Source organism: Ailuropoda melanoleuca, chromosome 1, assembly GCF_002007445.2.
Source record: "Ailuropoda melanoleuca isolate Jingjing chromosome 1, ASM200744v2, whole genome shotgun sequence".
NCBI lineage: Eukaryota > Metazoa > Chordata > Mammalia > Carnivora > Ursidae > Ailuropoda > Ailuropoda melanoleuca.
In genome coordinates this window covers 86,006,538-86,025,568 of record NC_048218.1, presented here as the reverse complement: position 1 = coordinate 86,025,568, position 19,031 = coordinate 86,006,538, and the positions used below count along the sequence as shown (strand labels likewise).

Genomic DNA, 19,031 nt, shown 5'->3' with positions numbered 1-19,031 from the left:
TTCTTCCTCTCCCACTCCCCCTGCTTGTGTTCCCTCTCTCGCTGGCTGTCTCTATCTCTGTCAAATAAATAAATAAAATCTTTAAAAAAAAAAAAAACCCAACTGCCAGCAACAAAAAAAAACCCCGCAAAAATTAGGTGTGTTTCACATGTCTGCAAAGTACCAATAAGAGAGAACGAAGCAAACCCATCATGTTTTTGGATCCTAGACATTTATAACTCCATGTAAATAAGCCCCCAAAATACGTTTCAAAACTTATTTCATTTGACCTTTCAATAGCATTGCCACTGTTAACTCCCATCCATCACCTCCCTTGGAACATTCTTCTCTGAACACTCTTTTTCCATTTGGGTCATTCCTTCTCAGTTTCTTTTTGGAAGCTCATTCCTCTTGAGCTGGCAATTTCTGAGCTTCTTAAGACTTTCTATTTCTAAGGTTCCCCTCTTTTCTTACTCTGTCCTCTCTCCCTACACAGCTTCATCCGAGCCCATGGCTTTGAATGACCACCCACCTGCAGAGAAGTCCCAAATGTTTCTGCCAAGGGTAGAGTTCTCGGAGGATCAGGCCCCCCTAGCACCTCCACCTGCACAGCTCAATCACTGTGCAGGCTTTGCATGATCTTCTGACTCATGTTCCTTGTTCTCAGAATTTGGCTCCACTACACAGTATCGACCCATCCCGTGTCTGCTTTAAAAATCTGACCTTTCATTATTGTTAGGACGAAAAGCTAACACTTTCTAGTTCAAACTTATCTAACTGCAACTCAGTAGACTCTTCAGCCACCGGCCTTCTTTCATTTCCACATATGTGCCACACTCTGTTCCAAAAGCTTTTCATTTTATGACTGTAATGCACATGCATGCAAAGTAAACCCAGAGACAAAAGCATTAAGAAAAGCCTTTTTAGGGGCGCCTGGGTGGCACAGCGGTTGAGCGTCTGCCTTCGGCTCAGGGCGTGATCCCGGCGTTGTGGGATCGAGCCCCACATCAGGCTTCTCTGCTGTGAGCCTGCTTCTTCCTCTCCCACTCCCCCTGCTTGTGTTCCCTCTCTTGCTGGCTATCTCTATCTCTGTCAAATAAATAAAAATAAAAAATCTTAAAAAAAAAAAAAAGAAAAAGAAAAAAGAAAAGCCTTTTTAGTAGCAATGTTTGCAAGGGAGCCCAGGCCTGAGAAAACTGTATAACTAAAAACACAGAAGGTATTTACCCCACCAGGTTACCAAGGTTACATTTAGTCTGTTGACAGGAGGAAAAGCAGTTTTTTCTCATGATTCCTCCATCTGCAAGGGTCACCACATCTGCAGCCCTTGGCATTGCAGAGTCAAGATAAAATTATTTTCAGGAGAGTTACTATGTTGCAGGAAAGGGCTCAAAGCTTCATTAATATTGTAGATTAGTACTAGGCTGTTCTTTATCTCAAAATGTTTTTTCTCTAAACGAGATGTGCACAGGTGCAAGGTGTTAGTTTTGCTTTTATTCACACTGACAAGAAAAACATAAATCCATGTCGAGCTGCCGAGCTGGCATGTCAATGAGGTTCCCTCACCAGCAAAGCAATTCTCTGCTACATATCCGCTTCCCAGCAAGGATGATACACATTCACACCGCAAAATCAAATTAATACAGTTCATAGAATTTCAGCAAAATCCACGAATGCTACAAAGACCTGTTACTTATTAGTCAAATTTTTACATGTGCAAATAAACTTTAATTCAATCAGTATATGACCTTCTAGAAGTGAAGACAATTAAGACAGCAGGTTTTGTAGCACCACAATTCCTATCAAACACTCTTTTAAATAGAATTTATTTGCTATATTTAAACACTTGAAATACTTCACAAAATAAAATATAAAAAACAATGATTAAGTACTAAAAAGTAGAGTAAATCCTGACCCAGGTTTAAGCATTCAATGAACTGTAAGACAGACATTCTAAAAAATCTAAAAACGGCCAGAACAGCCATTCTTCATGACACCTCTGCTGCATGTCTCCCCACTCCTCGAATTACCTTCAAAGTCATGTCATCAGAACAGGAGGCCAGAAGGTTGCCAGTTGGGTCCCATTTGATAGCATTTACTTCATTCTAAAAATAACAGTAAATATTCACATTTTCATTTTATAGACTGGGTTGCTCTTTGGATACTAAACATACATACTTCAAAGCCACTCTGCAATATTACTTATTCATCATAACCACTTGGGGGGGGAGGCTACTCACCGTATGTCCCTGGAATGTTTTAATAGGTCTGTCTTGTCCTAGTTTACAGACATGTATGCACATATCTGTGCTACAAGAAGCAAAGGTGTTGTTGCTCTGCCAGTCAACATCCAGTGCTGGTGCTGGAAAGAAAAAGCACTGAGTCTGCATTCATTCCACACGGACTGAAATCTCGGAGCCTGGGCTTTACGCCACGCTTGGACATTAAGTATGCTAACAGGAACTTGAGCATTTTACTTCTGTAATTTTTAAGTTAGTAAGAGAATTTTTAAAAATGAAGGCATCTAAATATCACAAACGAATCCATTTCAGTTCAGTTGTCTCTCTGTGAAACAAAGCCTAACAGAAAGTAACACAGGAGATCAGGGTTCCTGAGAGCTTGCTCTATAAATTACTAGCACTGGCTTCTTGGTATCGTGTTTGTAAACACTTAAAAGTGACGTTATACTTCCTTTTATTTCCAAAATTCTCTTGAGTGTTCAATAGACAAGGGGGCTTGGTTCCGCCACTCCCTAACCGTTGGGCCCCAAGCAAGTCATTTAACCTCTCATGGTATCTTCCTCATCTAAGAAAGGATAAAACCTTTAAGCTTAATACACACAAGGATATTGTGAAGATCAAGTGAGATGATGTGTGTGAAAAGTACTTTGTAAATTACAAATTAGACAAATGTTATGCTGAATTATTTCCAAACCACTCAACTGATAAGTGGAATATCGCATATGATCACAAATACATTTTCTTCTAAGTGATTCTTGTCAGGTACCGCTTAAAACCTACGTCATTGAATTTAAAACCTCAAACGGCCAAAAGCTGGCTGGCTATTAACAGTTATTTCAGCTCTGCTATGACTGGAGAGTCTTTCTTTTCATTTCCCCCTGCTGCAAGGTGCAAAGGCTCTCTATAATTAGTAATGCAGACTAAGGTAACGATAGCAAGTAACTGGGTTAAGCAATAAGAGCACACAAAAAACACTGGATTGAGAGCAGTGTTCATTAGCCAAGAGTAGTTTTCACGTTTCATCCGGCTGGGGGTGGGGATCACGAGAGGACACATGATCAAAAGAGGACCTATGAATGTGAACATCATACAAAACTCAGACTTTAGTGTCCTAATAATAAAATTTTGTTAAAACCCAGACAAGTTCATTTGGTTACATATTATCATGGCTGTTTCGCACTACAAGGGCAGACCAGACTGGCTCCCATAGAGATTCTACAGTTTGTAAAGCCCAAAAAGGTTGTGTTCTGGCCCTTTACAGAACAAGTTTACCATTCAGAGTAAACACTTAGAGACGAGGAGGAAAACAGGAAGTTAAAGTGAAGCTGTTATTCTCATTATTAGAGATATAAAGCATTTAATACAACAGTCAGAACTTGTGTCTCTGGGAAAGAAAAAACAAACCCATTTCCTCGTCGCATGTATATGTGCATAATAGTAACTGGCTACTTTTACACCAAGCATATTACAGATAGGAACTGTGAGCACTGTTAGACTGACAAGCCAAGCGAGCAGAGTGAAGCGCAGGCTGTATTCTACCAGTGTTATAAGGCAATATGACTTAGAGGTGTCTGTGCTCTCCCTCCTTTGCAGACCCTCTTTCACCTGTGCTGTGTCTAATTCCCAGTTTCTGAGTGTTTTGGTGCTAAGGGCTCCTGTGGTAAACTTCTTCAGAGAACTGCCCTGTTCTAATGCTGACTCCAACACCCTCCCCCCAAAAGATGGCTAGTACCCAATGGCTGGTGGTATGTAGTTGGGTCTGGGGGAGAAAGGAGATTATTCAAAAATCTAGCCTGTGGCTAAAGATGAGAAAAACTCCAAGGTGTAATAAACACTCCAAAGCCCTGCCTGGATCAGGCTGAGGCTGGGCCCTCTTCCCCATCCTGATCCCTACAATTCCTCACTTGTTTCCCCTGAGAGTGTTTCCTTAATAAATTGCGACACTCAAAGGCTTGGCTCAAGGTCTGCTTCTGGGAGAATCCAACTTAAATCAGCCAGTAAACAAAAATACAGGCCAACTCTGACGAGCACTATGTATGAACTCTACGGCTGTCTGTGCACACCGCATCATCTTAGATGCATGTCGATGACTGTCCTGTTCGTTGTCTGCTTGCTCTCAGGGCCATTCCTAACCACACTCTGTCCTGCTATGCTCTACACACAGCAGGTGGACTCTTGCAAATGACATACCCCAGGCTACAGTGCCTATCAGTTTCCAGATGGATTCATACAGTGGGAGACACTGTCACCAGCCCAACAGCAAGAGAAACAGAAGACAGGCAATTTTGCTCTCATCTCTCTTTCAAGGCTGGGTGTCTGGCAATGGCAACCGTTACTCCAAGGTGCCTGTTCTGGCCAGGCAGTCTGGTTTCTCCAGTTCTAAGTTCCACTGGGCAGCTGGATCCTGCCTTCTCTATAGTCTTAAGTTTTTTGCAGTTGTTACACTCCGGGTTACCTCACAGTCCTCTGGTTTTCATTCTTCCAACACCTCTGCAACTATTTCCTTGTACTAACTTCCCCTTCGTGGACTATATGGCTTAGATTCTGTTTTCGTGCCTGGAATCTACACTTTCGTTTTGACATTAAATACTATTACATAAGATGTCATTTCAAAAATAATTTTAACAAAATGTTTCTTTGATAACTAATTGGTTCTAGTGTTAAGTGGTGGTGGGGAAAAAGCCTGTAAAATCTAATAAACTTAGAAAACAATTAAAAGTATAATAAAATGCTACAAAGAATGCCAAGAACCTGTCCTGATGTATCAGGATGTTAATTTGATGCAGAGCTGTCTGCAAAATAGGAGATGGGAGGCTGAGAAAATAGGAAGTGGCATTCAAACAAATACACCATTAGGTTCAGAACAAAACAAAAACCTTATGATCAAGTAAAGCTCACTGGGAGAAGTCGGGGAATGCTGCAACGAGTTGTATGATTTATGCTTTGTGATACACCTGGCTCATAAAATACAATGGCTATAAAATTGGTATAATCTAAGAACACCTACCTTCTTCCTTCTTGTTTACTGCTAAAATAAAAGGAGTCTAGGTGATGCAAATTCTTTAGGAAAGAAATACATCTCTATGGGGCGCCTGGCTGGCTCAGCCGGAAGAGCACAAGACTCTTGATCTTGGGGTTCTGAGTTCGAGCCCCATGATGGGTGTAGAGATTACTTAATAAATAAACTTAAAAAAAAAAAAAAGAAATACATCTCACAACAAAATGCATTTTCATGTAAGTGATATGTGAGAGATGTGTTCATTAATACTGATCTCATTTCATTTTATACATGATAAAAGAGACTAAGAAAAGTTAATTAACTTGCCTAGGGCTACACAATCTTTTAAAATCTTGGAGCTAAGATTAAAATTTGTGTGTCCTGCAAGTTTTGATACATTTTCATTACCCCCTCCAACCTTCATAATTTAGAAAGGTAAAGAATGAACTGAAGCTATGCAGCAAGGAGAGAAGGCCATTTATTAGTCATCTGCATTTTTTGGAAACAGCTTCACTGAAATATAGATCACCTACTGTAAAATTCATCCATTTAAAGTGAAAATTTCAATGGGTTTGGTCATATTTTATTATTAATTTTTAAATACTGTGGTCCTATATAACATAAAATGTCCTTTTATTAAGTGTACAATCAGTGGTATTAATTATGTTCACAAGGTTGTACAACCACCGTTTTCACACTTTCTCATCACCCCAAACTCCACAGCCATTAAGCAATAACTCCCCATTTCCCCCTCGCCCACTCCTGAGAACCTCTAATCTTTACTTTCTGTTTCTATGAATGTGCCTGTTCTAGATAGTTAATAAGTAAAATCATACTACTTGTCCCTCTGTGTGTGCTCTATTCCACTTAGCATAATGCATACAAGGTTCACTAATGTTGCAGCATGTGTCAGACCTTCATTCCTCTTCATGGCTGAGTAATAATCCATTGTATGTGTAGACCACATTTTGTTTATTATTCATTTGTCTGTTGATGGACACTGGGTTGTTTCCACCTTTTGGCTACTGTGAGTAATGCTGCTACGAACACTGACAAGGATCTGTTCAAGTCCCGGCTTTCAAGTCTTTTGGATATATACCGAGGTGTAGAATTGCTGGTCATAATATGGTACTTCTATATTTAGCTTTTTGAGGAACTGTCATACTATGTTCCACAGTGAGTGACTGTACCATTTTACAAACCTACTAGTGAAGTAGAAGGGCCCTAAGGTCTCCATATCCCCATGAACATTATTACTTCTTCTGGCCATACTAACAGGTATGAAATGGCCACTTGTAACTTATCTGTGGGGGCGCCTGGGTGGCTCAGTCGTTAAGCGTCTGCCTTCAGCTCAGGGCGTGATCCCGGCATTATGGGATCGAGCCCCACATCAGGCTCCTCTGCTATGAACCTGCTTCTTCTTTTCCCACTCCCCCTGCTTGTGTTCCCTCTCTCACTGGCTGTCTCTCTCTCTGTCAAATAAATAAAATCTTAAAAAAAAATGACTTATCTGTAATCATAATTTGCGCTTTATGCAAGAGTATATATGGGAGACAATTTAGCACAGCAATTAAAATGTGGTAATTTAAAAAACATGACAGACTTCCATTTCTGGTCAAGACGACCAAATTTACCTCCTGCCTAAAACAACCAGAAAGCTTACAAAATATGAGATAACAATTCAAGACAGTGGTTCCTGAGACAATGGGAACCAACAATCAATGTGCCCTTTATAACTGCCCAAGCTTACAACTTGGGGGAAAAGAAGTCCAGGTCTTGGTATAGGAAAGAGGAATCTCTCTAGGAAGAGATGAATGAATTTCCTGAACTCAAAGAGACAAAGCTGAGAATCTAGGCGACCAAGGCAGCTGGAATTCATAGTACAGATTACCAGAAAGGAGAGAGCTATGCAGACAGAGATGTCACTTAGTGGTAATTACAAGTAAATTTATACCACTAAATATCCGTATTACAAAAGTAGAAAGGTCTCAAATTAGTGACCTCAACTTCCACATCAAGCAAATAGGAAAAAAAGAGCAAATCCGATTGACACTGAAAGCATGATACATACAGGAACAAATAAATAATTTATGGAACCATCAACATAAATAACTCCTGATCTTTGAGGGATACTGTTGTTTTGTTTTCTTTTCCTTGAAATAGGTTGACACACAGGGATACTTTTAAAACAATGCAAAGACGAGCCAGAGACTGTAAGACAGCATATGTAAACACCTGATAAACTTGTGTTCAGAATACATAAAGAACTCACAACACTCAATAGAAAGAAAACAATAAATTAAAGATCCAAAGATTTGATCAGATACTTCACCAAGTAAGACCTACAGATGGTAAAGAGCACATGACAGGATGCTCAACACCACTGGTCATTAGGAAGTGCAAATTAAACCACAATGGGCTACCAATACCCACTTATTAGAGTGGCTCCAATTAACGACACTGACCACTTATCAAGTGCTGGCCAGGACATGCAGGAATGAGAATATCCAATGCTAGTGAAAATGTAAACCAGTATGGAAAACGTAAGCTTTGGAAAACCAGTTCAGGAGTTCATTAACAAGTTAAACATACACCTCCCATATGATCCAGCTATTCTAGTCTTAGACATTTGCATGGGAGAAATGAAAGCACAAGTCCACACAAAAACTTGTACATGAATATTGATAGCAGTTTTATTTATAACAGCCCAAAAAACTGGAAACAACCCGAATTTGCCTCAACGGGTAAATGGATAAATACACTGTGGTGTATCCACAAGAGAAACTGAAGCGAATGCAAAACAACTTCTCAGAGTGAAAGACACCAGACCAACAAAGTATGATTCCATTTACATAATGTAAACTAATTTCTGGTGTGGAAAGACCATGGGTGGTTGTCTAGGGATGAAGAGGAGAGATCACAAAGGGGCAAGAGGAAACCTCTGAAACTAACAGGTGTGTTCATTGTCTGAAGTGTGGTGACAGGTTAGATGGTATATACATGTCAAAACATACCAACGTGTACAATTTAAGTATGTATAGCCCATTTTGTGACAATTATACCTCAATAAAGCTGTTTTAAAAAACAAAAAGCATGGCAAGAAAAAATATCCTGGGGAAAAAGCTTATTTACTTGTAAATGACTTCAGTACCATGGACCTCATCAGGTTGTAGTCAGGACTAAATGGGATCATGTCTACAAAGAGCACCGTCTCTAACACAAAGGTGGTCTTCCTTAAATAGTAGCTAGTTAACACTACCAAACCCTAAGAGAAATCGATCTGCATAAGGACTAGAAACAAAGGTGCAAGTAAAACAGGTAAACAAAAACTGATGTGTAAATGCCTGTTAATGTGGTAAGTTTTAATCAACCTGAACTGTTTCACATGATGCTTGCACAATTATGTTACCCAGATACTACGCAGCAGTCATTTTGTACCTCATTTGGCTTGTTTAGTCACACTAAACAGAAAAAAACAAAAAGCCAGAATGTCAGTAGCTGTTTCAATTTTAAAGGTGATGCTGTGCCACTGGCTATTTGTGAAAAGGATGTTACCAAAAATTTGAAAATATTTAGTCAGCCTTCAAATCAAAACTCTTCCCAACGACAACAATATCTTTAACAAAGCAGTGAAATCAGGTAGTCCTACAACTGCTGCTCTAACTTAGCTGACCCCTGAGCAGCACAGGGGTCAGGGCCCTTCCACGTGCAGTTGAAATTCCGTATTGCACTTTTGATTCCCCCAAAACTTAACTACTAATAGCTTACTGTCGACTGGAAGCCTTACCATGAACAGAAACAGTCAATTTTGTATGTTATATGAATTTCATACTGTATTCATACAATAAAGTAAGCTACAGAAAGTAATAAAAAAGAAAATAAATTTAGAGTATTGCAATTGTATGTACTGAAAAAGAAGCCACATATGTAAGTGGACCTGCACAGTTCAAACCTATGTTGTTCAAGGGTCAACTGTAGTTATTAGGCATCTTGTTCTAGTTTAATAATTATCATCAGGAAACTCCCCGAGAACAGCATCAACAGAAAGCAGGTACTAAAACCCAGCTGTCTCTACTCATCAGGTTGTATACCCTGGTGCATGCATGGCTCTATACCAAGGAGAAAGGAACACACTATTGGGGGGGGCAGAATTATTGTATTTAAGTATCAAATTATTTTTTAAAAGAGAAACCTACTTAAAACACCAAAGTTCCAACAATGCTGGGAAAGCCTATTTTTTAATTTCATGTACACAGGAGGACTGATTTAGAAACAGGAGTCCAAAATGAGAAATAACAACACCTAAATTGTATGAGTTTATAAACTTTATACAGTATTTCCATATATACATTATTTGGTTTTATCCTCATAACAAATAGATATAATTATTAGCCTTCATTTATAGATAGAGAAAATGAGGCTCAGAAAGGTTAAATGACTTGCTCAGTGTTAAAGCTTGTTAAGTGGGGTGGAATTGCCATTCAAACTTAGATCTCCTGATTCCAAGATCTATGTTCCTACCATTATATAATACCAACCTAATTGCACAAGGCTGCAAATGATTTTTTAATGGTACATTTCACAGAAAATGTTTGATGATCCCCTGACAATTAACAATCTGAAAGTTATGGAACATCAACTCCTCAAAGGACTAGTAACAAGATTGATATTTGATATTTCAAGATTTTAAATGAATGATATGCTTTCAAAAGTTTAACTAGAAAAACAGAAGGAAGCACCAGTTCTCATGTAAATTGTGAAGGTTTACCTGAATGAAAGGGAAACTGTTGCTTGGCTTCACCGGTATGTGCGTCCCAAATAATCGTAGTCTGAGATTGGAAATAAAAGAAAAATGTATTAAGAGGTTAAAAGCAGCTCATCATAGGTGCATAAATTAGATGCTAACTATGTTAGAGCAATAGGAAATGTCAGAGTGAACTTAACTTTAAACATTTACTTATCCCCAATAGTACAACGAGGGTACACTACCTCCATTCTGAGGGGGAAAATGACTATTAAGTAGCTGCATTTTTCCCTGGTGAGTTTTCATCAGTCAGCTCACTTCAAGTCACTATTAGTTGTCTACAAAACACCAGACATTATATTATATTGCCTAAGACTCAATTGCAATAACGTATTTAACGCAATATATTTTTTTTTTTTAGCTTTTTAGCTATTAGGAGGCAAATTCTTGGTTAATAAAGTCACCAACCAATTTTCAATAGTAAGATTTTTAAAGCTCACATTTACACACACACAGGCAGCTTGAGTTTTGACAATATGTAAAACAATGTCTTGTATATTATATCCAAGTAGATACATAAATCTGGATGGATATATTCACAATTCCTTTAAACACCCTCCCATCATTATTTTTTTAACTCTGGGGATGTAAAGTATTATACAGTGGCACTGGTTATTAATAGGACTTTTTCCTCCTGTTCCTGGCCTCTTTCATTTTTCTTCCTTTTTTCCTCTGTACTTTCATTTCTGACAACTCGCTCAGTTAACAAACATATGAGCATACGCTTTCCTGGATTAAAATCATCTTAGACCTATATTCATTTTGGGAGGTGTGGTAGAGGGGATGATCTAAGAAGACAAAAGAGTAATAAGGAGGCTGTATTTTTAACCTATCCATACTGCCCGGCCTAGTTTAGTGGAAAAAGCTGCAAAGACCCTGCATTTTTTACATTTTCAATTAGCACCAGGAGCTCGGCAAATAGATTGGCTCTAAGATTTCTCATGGAATCACTCCGGACCTATTTTCACAGCTGAGATAAACTAGAAACTAAGGAAAGAAAGCAGAGTATGGGAGGTATGACATCCATTATTCCAGCAAAGATGAGTGGTCACAAAGATAAATGGCATTCTGATGAGTAAACTGAGGAAGAAGCTGACAGAAAACTCTAAGAGCATTTCCATTATCAACATGAATTTGTACCTGAATTTCCAATGTACGAATGTTTTATTGTTGATATGAACAGCAGGAGAAAACATTACTTTCAGTTATACTCTGTAACACACTAACCTTTATAAAACTTAGTTTAACTTTCTTTTACCTTGTCTACTCCAGCACTTAGGATGAAATTTCCTTTCTTATTCCACTTTAATGCAAATATAGGGCCTTTATGCTGCCCCAAGGTGCTAGCAAGGTTACCTAACATTCAAAAAGAAAAACATTAAAATTACTTCAAGCTTTATAATTTAGATCAATAACAACATATAAAAAGAAAAATGCTTCATTTACCATCTTTAGTCCATATTCTGGCAAATCCATCGTATGAACCAGTTGCTAGAAGTGTACCTTCACTCTGTCAGAGAAACACACTTCCTTCAATTATATAATCCAGAAAGAGCACTTAATTGTTATTTGACTATTTCATGTTTAAACCCAAGAAGAACAGATCTTGACATTCTCTGCTTCAAAATTTGGGAACGCTACCAAAGACCTACAAAACACCCTTCACTGCTATGAAGTTAGTATTTAATCAGCATCTAGTCCGTGTGGAAGCCTTATATCCAAATCTCAAGAATGGCAGGAACTACTCTGGACCAGGACCAACACCACCCTTACGCATGCTAAGGTCTACAGCATTCTTCCAGATGCACAACTCAAGATGGGAGTAGGGGTGTAGACTAGGAAGGACCCCAAAATCATAATTTAATAATGATTTAATAGAATAAAAAGCAAAACTGGCTAAAACATTTTGTTATGATTAGAAGATTTTATACGGTCCCCCTTTAAATCTTTTACTGTCTAAATGAAGCTTGTATTGTGTGTGAACCAAATTAATATTGCTGTTTCAGGTGATCAGATACTTAAATATCATTGAATGTTTCTTTCCTTTGTTAATTCTTTCTCAATATGAAATCCTTACCAATTAAAAAAAAAAAAGCCAGAAAGGAGTGTAGTCTGACTTTATAGTTAATGAAGTGAGTACAATTGCCTGGAACTACTTTACCGTGAGGAGAAATCCATACCAATTTCTCTAATCTTATATTCCCTTTCTGTGCCTGGCCTTGATGAATCGTACAACAGAAGGACAGATCTATGGAAGTGCGAGTTACAGAGCGCATTAAACAGACTACTGCTGGGATCAGTAAACACTACTGAAGACAAAGAACAAAATCCTGCCGTACTCAGTGCTTTTGTGATGTTTTTTGGAAAGGGAATTGAAAACAAGATTGCCCTTTTCAGACCTCTCAAGCCACTTAACTATGCAGGTAAGTGAAAAACAGATGCTCGTACTAGGGGTTGTAGACTGGGTACTGACAGAATCTGGTTCTGTATGAGGAAGAAAGAGCCATGTTGAAACCAACAGCAAAAGCTAATTTCCAGACTCTGCACAATGGGAACTCTCCTTTAAACTACTGGACCCCAAATGTCTTAGTTCACGGACCACCACAGTAGGAAAAGAATACTTGAAAGATCAGATATCTCACAGGCTCTTGCTTTAGTCATGGAAAAGAACCATTAATCAAGGATAATGTTTCCCCTTTTAGCAGAAGATTCAAGTCCATAGTGAATAATGTATGTCTGAAAAGTCCACGCTTCTAAAAACTGTAACTTGCAGTTGAGAATCACCAAGCTCAACAAACATTTGTTAACCATCCTTTTCAGTGTAACCTGTAAATTTCATTAAGTTAACATATGGTTTCTGAGCCAAACAGCATATCAACGTGATAAGGCCTTTGACTTAAGATATAATAAAGTCCCATATATTGAGAAGACAATTCTTAGTCCTGACCCTACAACCAAACAATACCGCGGCATGCTAAGCCTCTTTCTCATTTTTGTAATTTTTACTCTCATCGGAGGGAAAGAGTAAATACATTGCTGGAAATTTTGTAAGGGAACACTAAAAAAACAAAAAACAAAAACAAAAAAACCTAGCTATTTGTTTTGGAAGAATTTCACAGACACAGAGAAATTTAGCTAGAAATACCGTTTTGAAAAACAGATCTCATTCACTGGAATGAGACTTGGAAGATCCTTCGGAAAGCTGCACAAAAGTTGTTGAACAGAGGCCAGAGGAGGAAAGCGTTCATTTGCTGACGAAAGAATGGTGAACCCCATGAAATGCTCGAGAACAATGGAACCATCTAAAGATGCTTCTTAGACTTGAAAGGGCAGGTAAAAAAATGGATGCAAAGTCACAAGGAAGGAGAAAAGGCAACATAGAATGAAGGAAAAGATAAAGGAACTTTAAAAATGCTAATTTTCCACAAATTAATCATGGGAATGGAAACAAACTAAGCTGCTTATCATATACTTGAAAACGAAAGGGTGAGGCTTTATGGATGAGGAGCTCAAACGTTCTGGTAAGTCAGAGCAGTGAAGTTATCTCTGGAAGATGTGGAATGACACACAGAATCAGAGAACTTTAAGATTCCTACAGCTAGAATAGAGCTTGGAAGTAACCTTGACTAATGGTGCCTAAAAGGCAGTTAGCAGTGAAATTCTCATCAGTCCATACAAAATGAGAAAAACAAGAACACGCTTTTATTATGGAGATTTCTCCTACCCCCTAGCAAAGAGCTTGGTAGTGAAGGACTTAGTACGTCTGGTGGTTGATTTTCACCTATGACCTCATTTACGAAGGTACCATGATCACTCTTGTACTTTACATTTGAGGAAGACCAAGCAGAGAGTGGGTGAACACCAGTCTGACAAAGGTTCTGCTGCAAGAGGAACTGGAGTGCTGCAAGGTGAACCGAGGTCTGCCTGCTGGAGGGCCAGTCTTTGCTTTTAACACCACATTTGAGAATGGGGAGGCTTAGTTTGTTGTTCTTATTAGTGAAATTCAAAAGTATCTCAACAAATGGACAATCCCTGCTATTAGTCTGAGGTTACACAGATTAGAACTATATTCACCATGGATAATACAGTGATACTCACATTCCAATCTAGGGATGTCACATCCTTGTTGCTTGGGACATCTTGTCCTCCTTCTCGTATACAATGTCTAAGTACTAACTGTGTGGAGCCACTAGTGCTATTTTCACTAAGATTCCATATTCTTGCTGTTGAGTCTCCAGACCTATAAAGTATGCAACATATTTTAAATCCGCATGATATTCTCAAGTATCCCAGAATCAAAGCAACATATTTATACACAATTATTAAGGTAAACAACTAGACTCGGGGATCTCCATTTCCAATATTTTCTTTAGTCTCCATTTTGGGGGTCCTAGGCACTTCTGAAGAAGTAAGTTTAATTAAAACTTTTAAGATTATGGGGGCCCCTGGGTGGCGCAGTCGGTTAAGCAACCGACTCTTGGTTTCAGCTCAGGTCATCTCATCTCATGGGTCATGAGATCAAGCCCTGCATGAGGCTCCACGCTCAGCATGGAGTCTGCCTGAGATTCTCCCCTCTCTCCCTCTGCCCCTCCCCCTCCTGCTTGTGCTTGCTCACTTTCTCTCCCTAAAATAAATAAGTCTCAAAAAAATAATTTGTAAGATTATGTTATGAAGAAATAAAGATTTACAGAGGCAAGGGGACAATAAAGCAACAAAAACCTAAAAATGTAAGTAACGGTTTTATAAAATGTGTAATAGTTCAGTATGCTACTTTTAAAAATACATTTTAGTTTCACTTTGAGAAACATACCCCGATGCCAAGAGATCACTAACAGGGTTCCAGGCACAGATGAAAACTTCAGATTCATGGCCCCGTAACACAACTGCTTTATTAGGAGGGATTTCAACATCCCCATCCACTTCCATCATATCAGTATGATTATCTGTGTCATGAGAAACAAGTGGAAAATGCCAGTTAGGTAATATTATAACATCCTGAGGGGGGAAGGAGTAATTCTTAATCAGCAAATACCTCCCTTGTAATACACAGTGTAACTTTTTTTTTTAAACTATGTCAGGTAATGGTGAAAATAATTATACACAAGAAATAAATTCCCATCTTTAGTTAAGTATGACCCTACTATTTTTAAAAGATAGTATATGAGTATGTGTTTGGGGTGGTGGGGAGGCGGTGAGAAAGACTGCAAAAAGGTTAGAACCAAACAAGGCTAAAATGAGAGAATGATCTGAATTAAATATAATCCATGTCAACACTGTTCTGAGTTTCTGCCAGTAGGGGTTGCTGATATCATTCACATAACATGAGAGTTGCCTTTCTATCTCCATGTCAGAGCTTTACTGTGTTAATGACTAGTATTACAAATTTTCTTTAGAAATCAAATGCAAACAACAAAATTTATCTAACAGCAGAAAATAGTTTCTAAATATTTAAAGAAGAAAATAAAATCCATGAAAGTAAATCTAGCATTTTGGAGTTTTAGGAATAAAAAATCTGAATTGTGATACAAGTCAGGGAAACAAGTTGGCATAAATGAAACAGATGATGTTACTTCAGTTTGGAAGATGAGACATCCACATAAAGCAAAATACTTTTTCTGCAAGGGAATTTTTAGAAATTCTTATTTCAGCTCACTTGCTATAGTATGTGCTCCGTTCTCCTCCCCATTCGCTGTGTTTTCTCCATTTTTTGCAGACCCCTGTTGGTTGGTGGCGGCTGTGGAGGTGGCGGCAGCTGCCGCCTGCTGCTGTGCGAGCTTATCCCTGTAAGCTTGCTGTCTTGTCTGTACTACATCAGGCATTACGGCGTCTATCAGGGACAGAGACTCTATTGGCCGACCATCAAACAAGGTACCATCCTGGATGTGGAAAAATTTGAGACAAGAAACATGAAAGAGAACACTAATGTGAGGCAACTGCAAAGGGCTGTTTAAATTTTCCTCCTCACCTCGTTCATACTGGAAATATTGCACAGATAAAGCCAAAATACTGAAAGGAATAATAACATGTAGGCCCACACGATACAAAGTTAATTAGATTCCAAAATTCTGTCAGGGAAAAGCAATGACCAATATAAAAGAGTTCATACAATGGTAGGAGACTTGGTACCACATTAGAATAAATATTTCTTTACAACTAAAAACTTTTAGAATAGCTTTGTTGAACTTAAAAGTTTCTTGTGATTTGATTCAAATATTAAAACAAGAAACACTTCAGATATTCTGCCATACAATCATCTCATTTTACTAATGATAACACGGAAGCACAATCAGGTTAAAGACTTGCAGAAGTCCCACCCTCGGTCAATGGCAAGGAGATCTCCTAACTGATGCTTTCCTAGTGTGACCTGAGGACCAACAGCACCGCCATCACAGCTGGTAGCTTATTATAAATGGAGAGTGCAACCTACAGAATCGAAATCTCTGAAGGGCGCAGGAGCCTGTGTTTTAACAAGCTCTCTAGGGCAGTCATGCACACTAACATTTGAGAAGTACCATCATAACTCTGAGACTGGTGCTCTTTAACTTTATGGAGTTGCTGTAATTTTCCAAAGCTCCTGTCATTGATATTAGGAAGCTCACCATTAATAAAAAGTTCTCCAGTGGGCACAAGGAGACAGAACAAGTCTGAAATAGAAACTGGGCAAATGCGCTAGGAATATGCACGTGTAAGGCCCAACTCACATAAGCTGGTGGACAACCTACAGTGGGGTGATGGGGTGCTCTGAGTCACAAAAACATGGCACATCTTTCTGAGTTGTCAACTGTAATGGAGTATTTGAGGAATAGGAGAATTTAATCTGATTTAAGTAACTTAAAATATCAATACCAACAGATACACTGTAGAGTACTGTATTAGATACAGATACATTATAGAGTACTATAGTAAATCTATAAAACATTTATTTTTCAGATGCCGTAAGACTTTAATTCTGGCCACTGGTGGAAACTGGTTTTCACCCTCTGCAATAATGGATACCCTGGGACAGAAAGTACTAAAGTTAATGAGGACATATTTAATTTAACATCAGTGGATTTTTCAGTTTTGGAGAAGAGGAAACTCAAAAATAATGAAGTCAGAATTAGTATTCTATATAATTATAGTAATAAATATTGGTACAGAAACCACGGATGCTTGTTTTAAAAATACTTGTGAAAGGAAAGGGGAGCCACATTAATGTCTGAAATGAAAATAAGACAAAGAGCGCCATGTGTTATAAATCCTGACCATATATGAAAATTTTCAGCTAGACCAAGGTTTGCAAACTTTTTCTGTGAAAGGACAAACAGTAAATATCTTAGGCTTTGCAGAGCATAAGGTCTCTGTCACAACTATTCAATTCTGCCACTATAGCACCAAAGTAGCCAAAACAATATACAAGTGAATGAGTGTGGCTGTGTTCCAATATAAAAACAGGCAAGCAGGCAGGATGTGGGTCATGGGTCAGAGCTGGCCGACACCTGAACTAAACTAGATAGGCAAAAGTATCAGCAGAGGTATCAAGAGTTGGCTTTAACTATAAACTGCCTTCCAAAATCAGGTACAACCAAAGAACCTGAGGTTCTATAACTTTTCAGACCGTCAATTATGGTCTCAGCATTCCACAGCACAATGCTGTTGTTTTCAAGAAAATTATTTCTTATTATTTACTTATAAAACCACAGAAAGGGAAATAAACTAGAACTAATGGTTCTTACAGTGGGGAGCCAACAGGCCTTGCCTGTTCAACCTGCCTGTGACATAAGGAACACCACCCTGGTGGCGAAGGTGAAGTCACATAATGAATGAACAAACAAGACAGCAGATTTAAGGACACATTTATTTGAAATAAATTTTCCTTACCTCATTAATACTAACTTCTGCCTCTACATACTGTAGACCTTTCTGGATGATAGAAATCAATGCAGCAGGTGGGACAAGGGCACCATTTATGTTAGACTGACTGATATGGCTTTCTATACCAAAGGTAAACGCTGAATGAGAAAATCCTAAAAGCAAAAGAAAAGGTATAAGAATTTATTCTCCTAGTGGCAACACGTGAAAGACCTCTGCAATCTTTCAAAATCACAATCCATCCATCTGAAATCCCAGATTGTTAGCTAAGTTTAAATATGTTTTTAAACAAAAGAAATACCAAAATCCAAACATACTAACGTTTACATATTTTCCTTTTTGCTTTAATTACATAAAATATGATATGAAATCTCTAGTACATATAAAATTTAGCCATGGCACATAATTTTCCTCAAAGAATAGCATCAAACTTTAAAGCTGGGGAGAAAAAAAAGTCTTTGGAAATCATGTGAATTGATTGCTTCACTAAAGATAATTTAGGCCAAGATAAATTGAGGTGACATTTAATATTTTTGTAGTATATTTAAATTTCTACATAAAAATGATCAAACACAGTATAAATCCAGTATTTTGTAGTTATTTTTAACTTAGGAAATAAAAAGCAAACTAAAGTTAATTTATAAAGCATGAGAATAATTTTTATGCTTACATTTCACTGTATGTATGAGTTAAACGCAAAAAAAAGAATTACTAATTCTTTGCCACTTAGTAATAACCCATCAAATGAAAGCTTTAGGAAATAAAAGTTAGCAAGTAAATATCCAGTTTATATCAGCAATTCTTTAATTTTAATTTGAAATACTTAAATCCAAAACACATAATAAAAATCTCTTTATGTTGGTCTCACTTTTTATGAAAGTCCAAACTCACAGGTAAAATTCTAGTAAAATGATAGATGCATGTGCGGTTATTCTCTTTACTAAAACAGCCATCAGAGCTTATCATTAAATAGTAACTCCCGTTAATGTATTTTAAATAATTTAATCACATTATACATACAATTCAGATGTTAACAAACCTTCATACTAAGTAAACTGAATGAACACGGGCTTACTTGTGTCTTAGATGGATTTAACTCACGTAGTAACTGTTAGCTAGCCTACCCTAGTTTTTAGTGTGGGCTCTGTGTCTTGTTGCA

General features: G+C 38.0%; 1 protein-coding gene across 8 annotated transcripts in view; it reads right to left on the bottom strand.

Moving 5' to 3' along the window:
• The window catches only part of TBL1XR1 (TBL1X receptor 1), a 167,707-nt gene that overhangs the window by 11,782 nt on the left and 136,894 nt on the right, over positions 1-19,031 (bottom strand). For all 8 annotated transcript variants that reach the window (XM_034662683.1, XM_034662669.1, XM_034662686.1 and 5 more), the window contains 9 exons: positions 17,882-18,027; positions 15,675-15,897; positions 14,832-14,964; positions 14,120-14,261; positions 11,468-11,531; positions 11,280-11,377; positions 9,986-10,046; positions 2,220-2,341; positions 2,010-2,084 (listed from right to left, as the gene is read on the bottom strand). In XM_034662683.1, the coding sequence (XP_034518574.1) occupies positions 2,010-2,084; positions 2,220-2,341; positions 9,986-10,046; positions 11,280-11,377; positions 11,468-11,531; positions 14,120-14,261; positions 14,832-14,964; positions 15,675-15,897; positions 17,882-18,027 (1,064 nt within the window). The remainder of the gene's footprint in view (positions 1-2,009; positions 2,085-2,219; positions 2,342-9,985; positions 10,047-11,279; positions 11,378-11,467; positions 11,532-14,119; positions 14,262-14,831; positions 14,965-15,674; positions 15,898-17,881; positions 18,028-19,031) is intronic.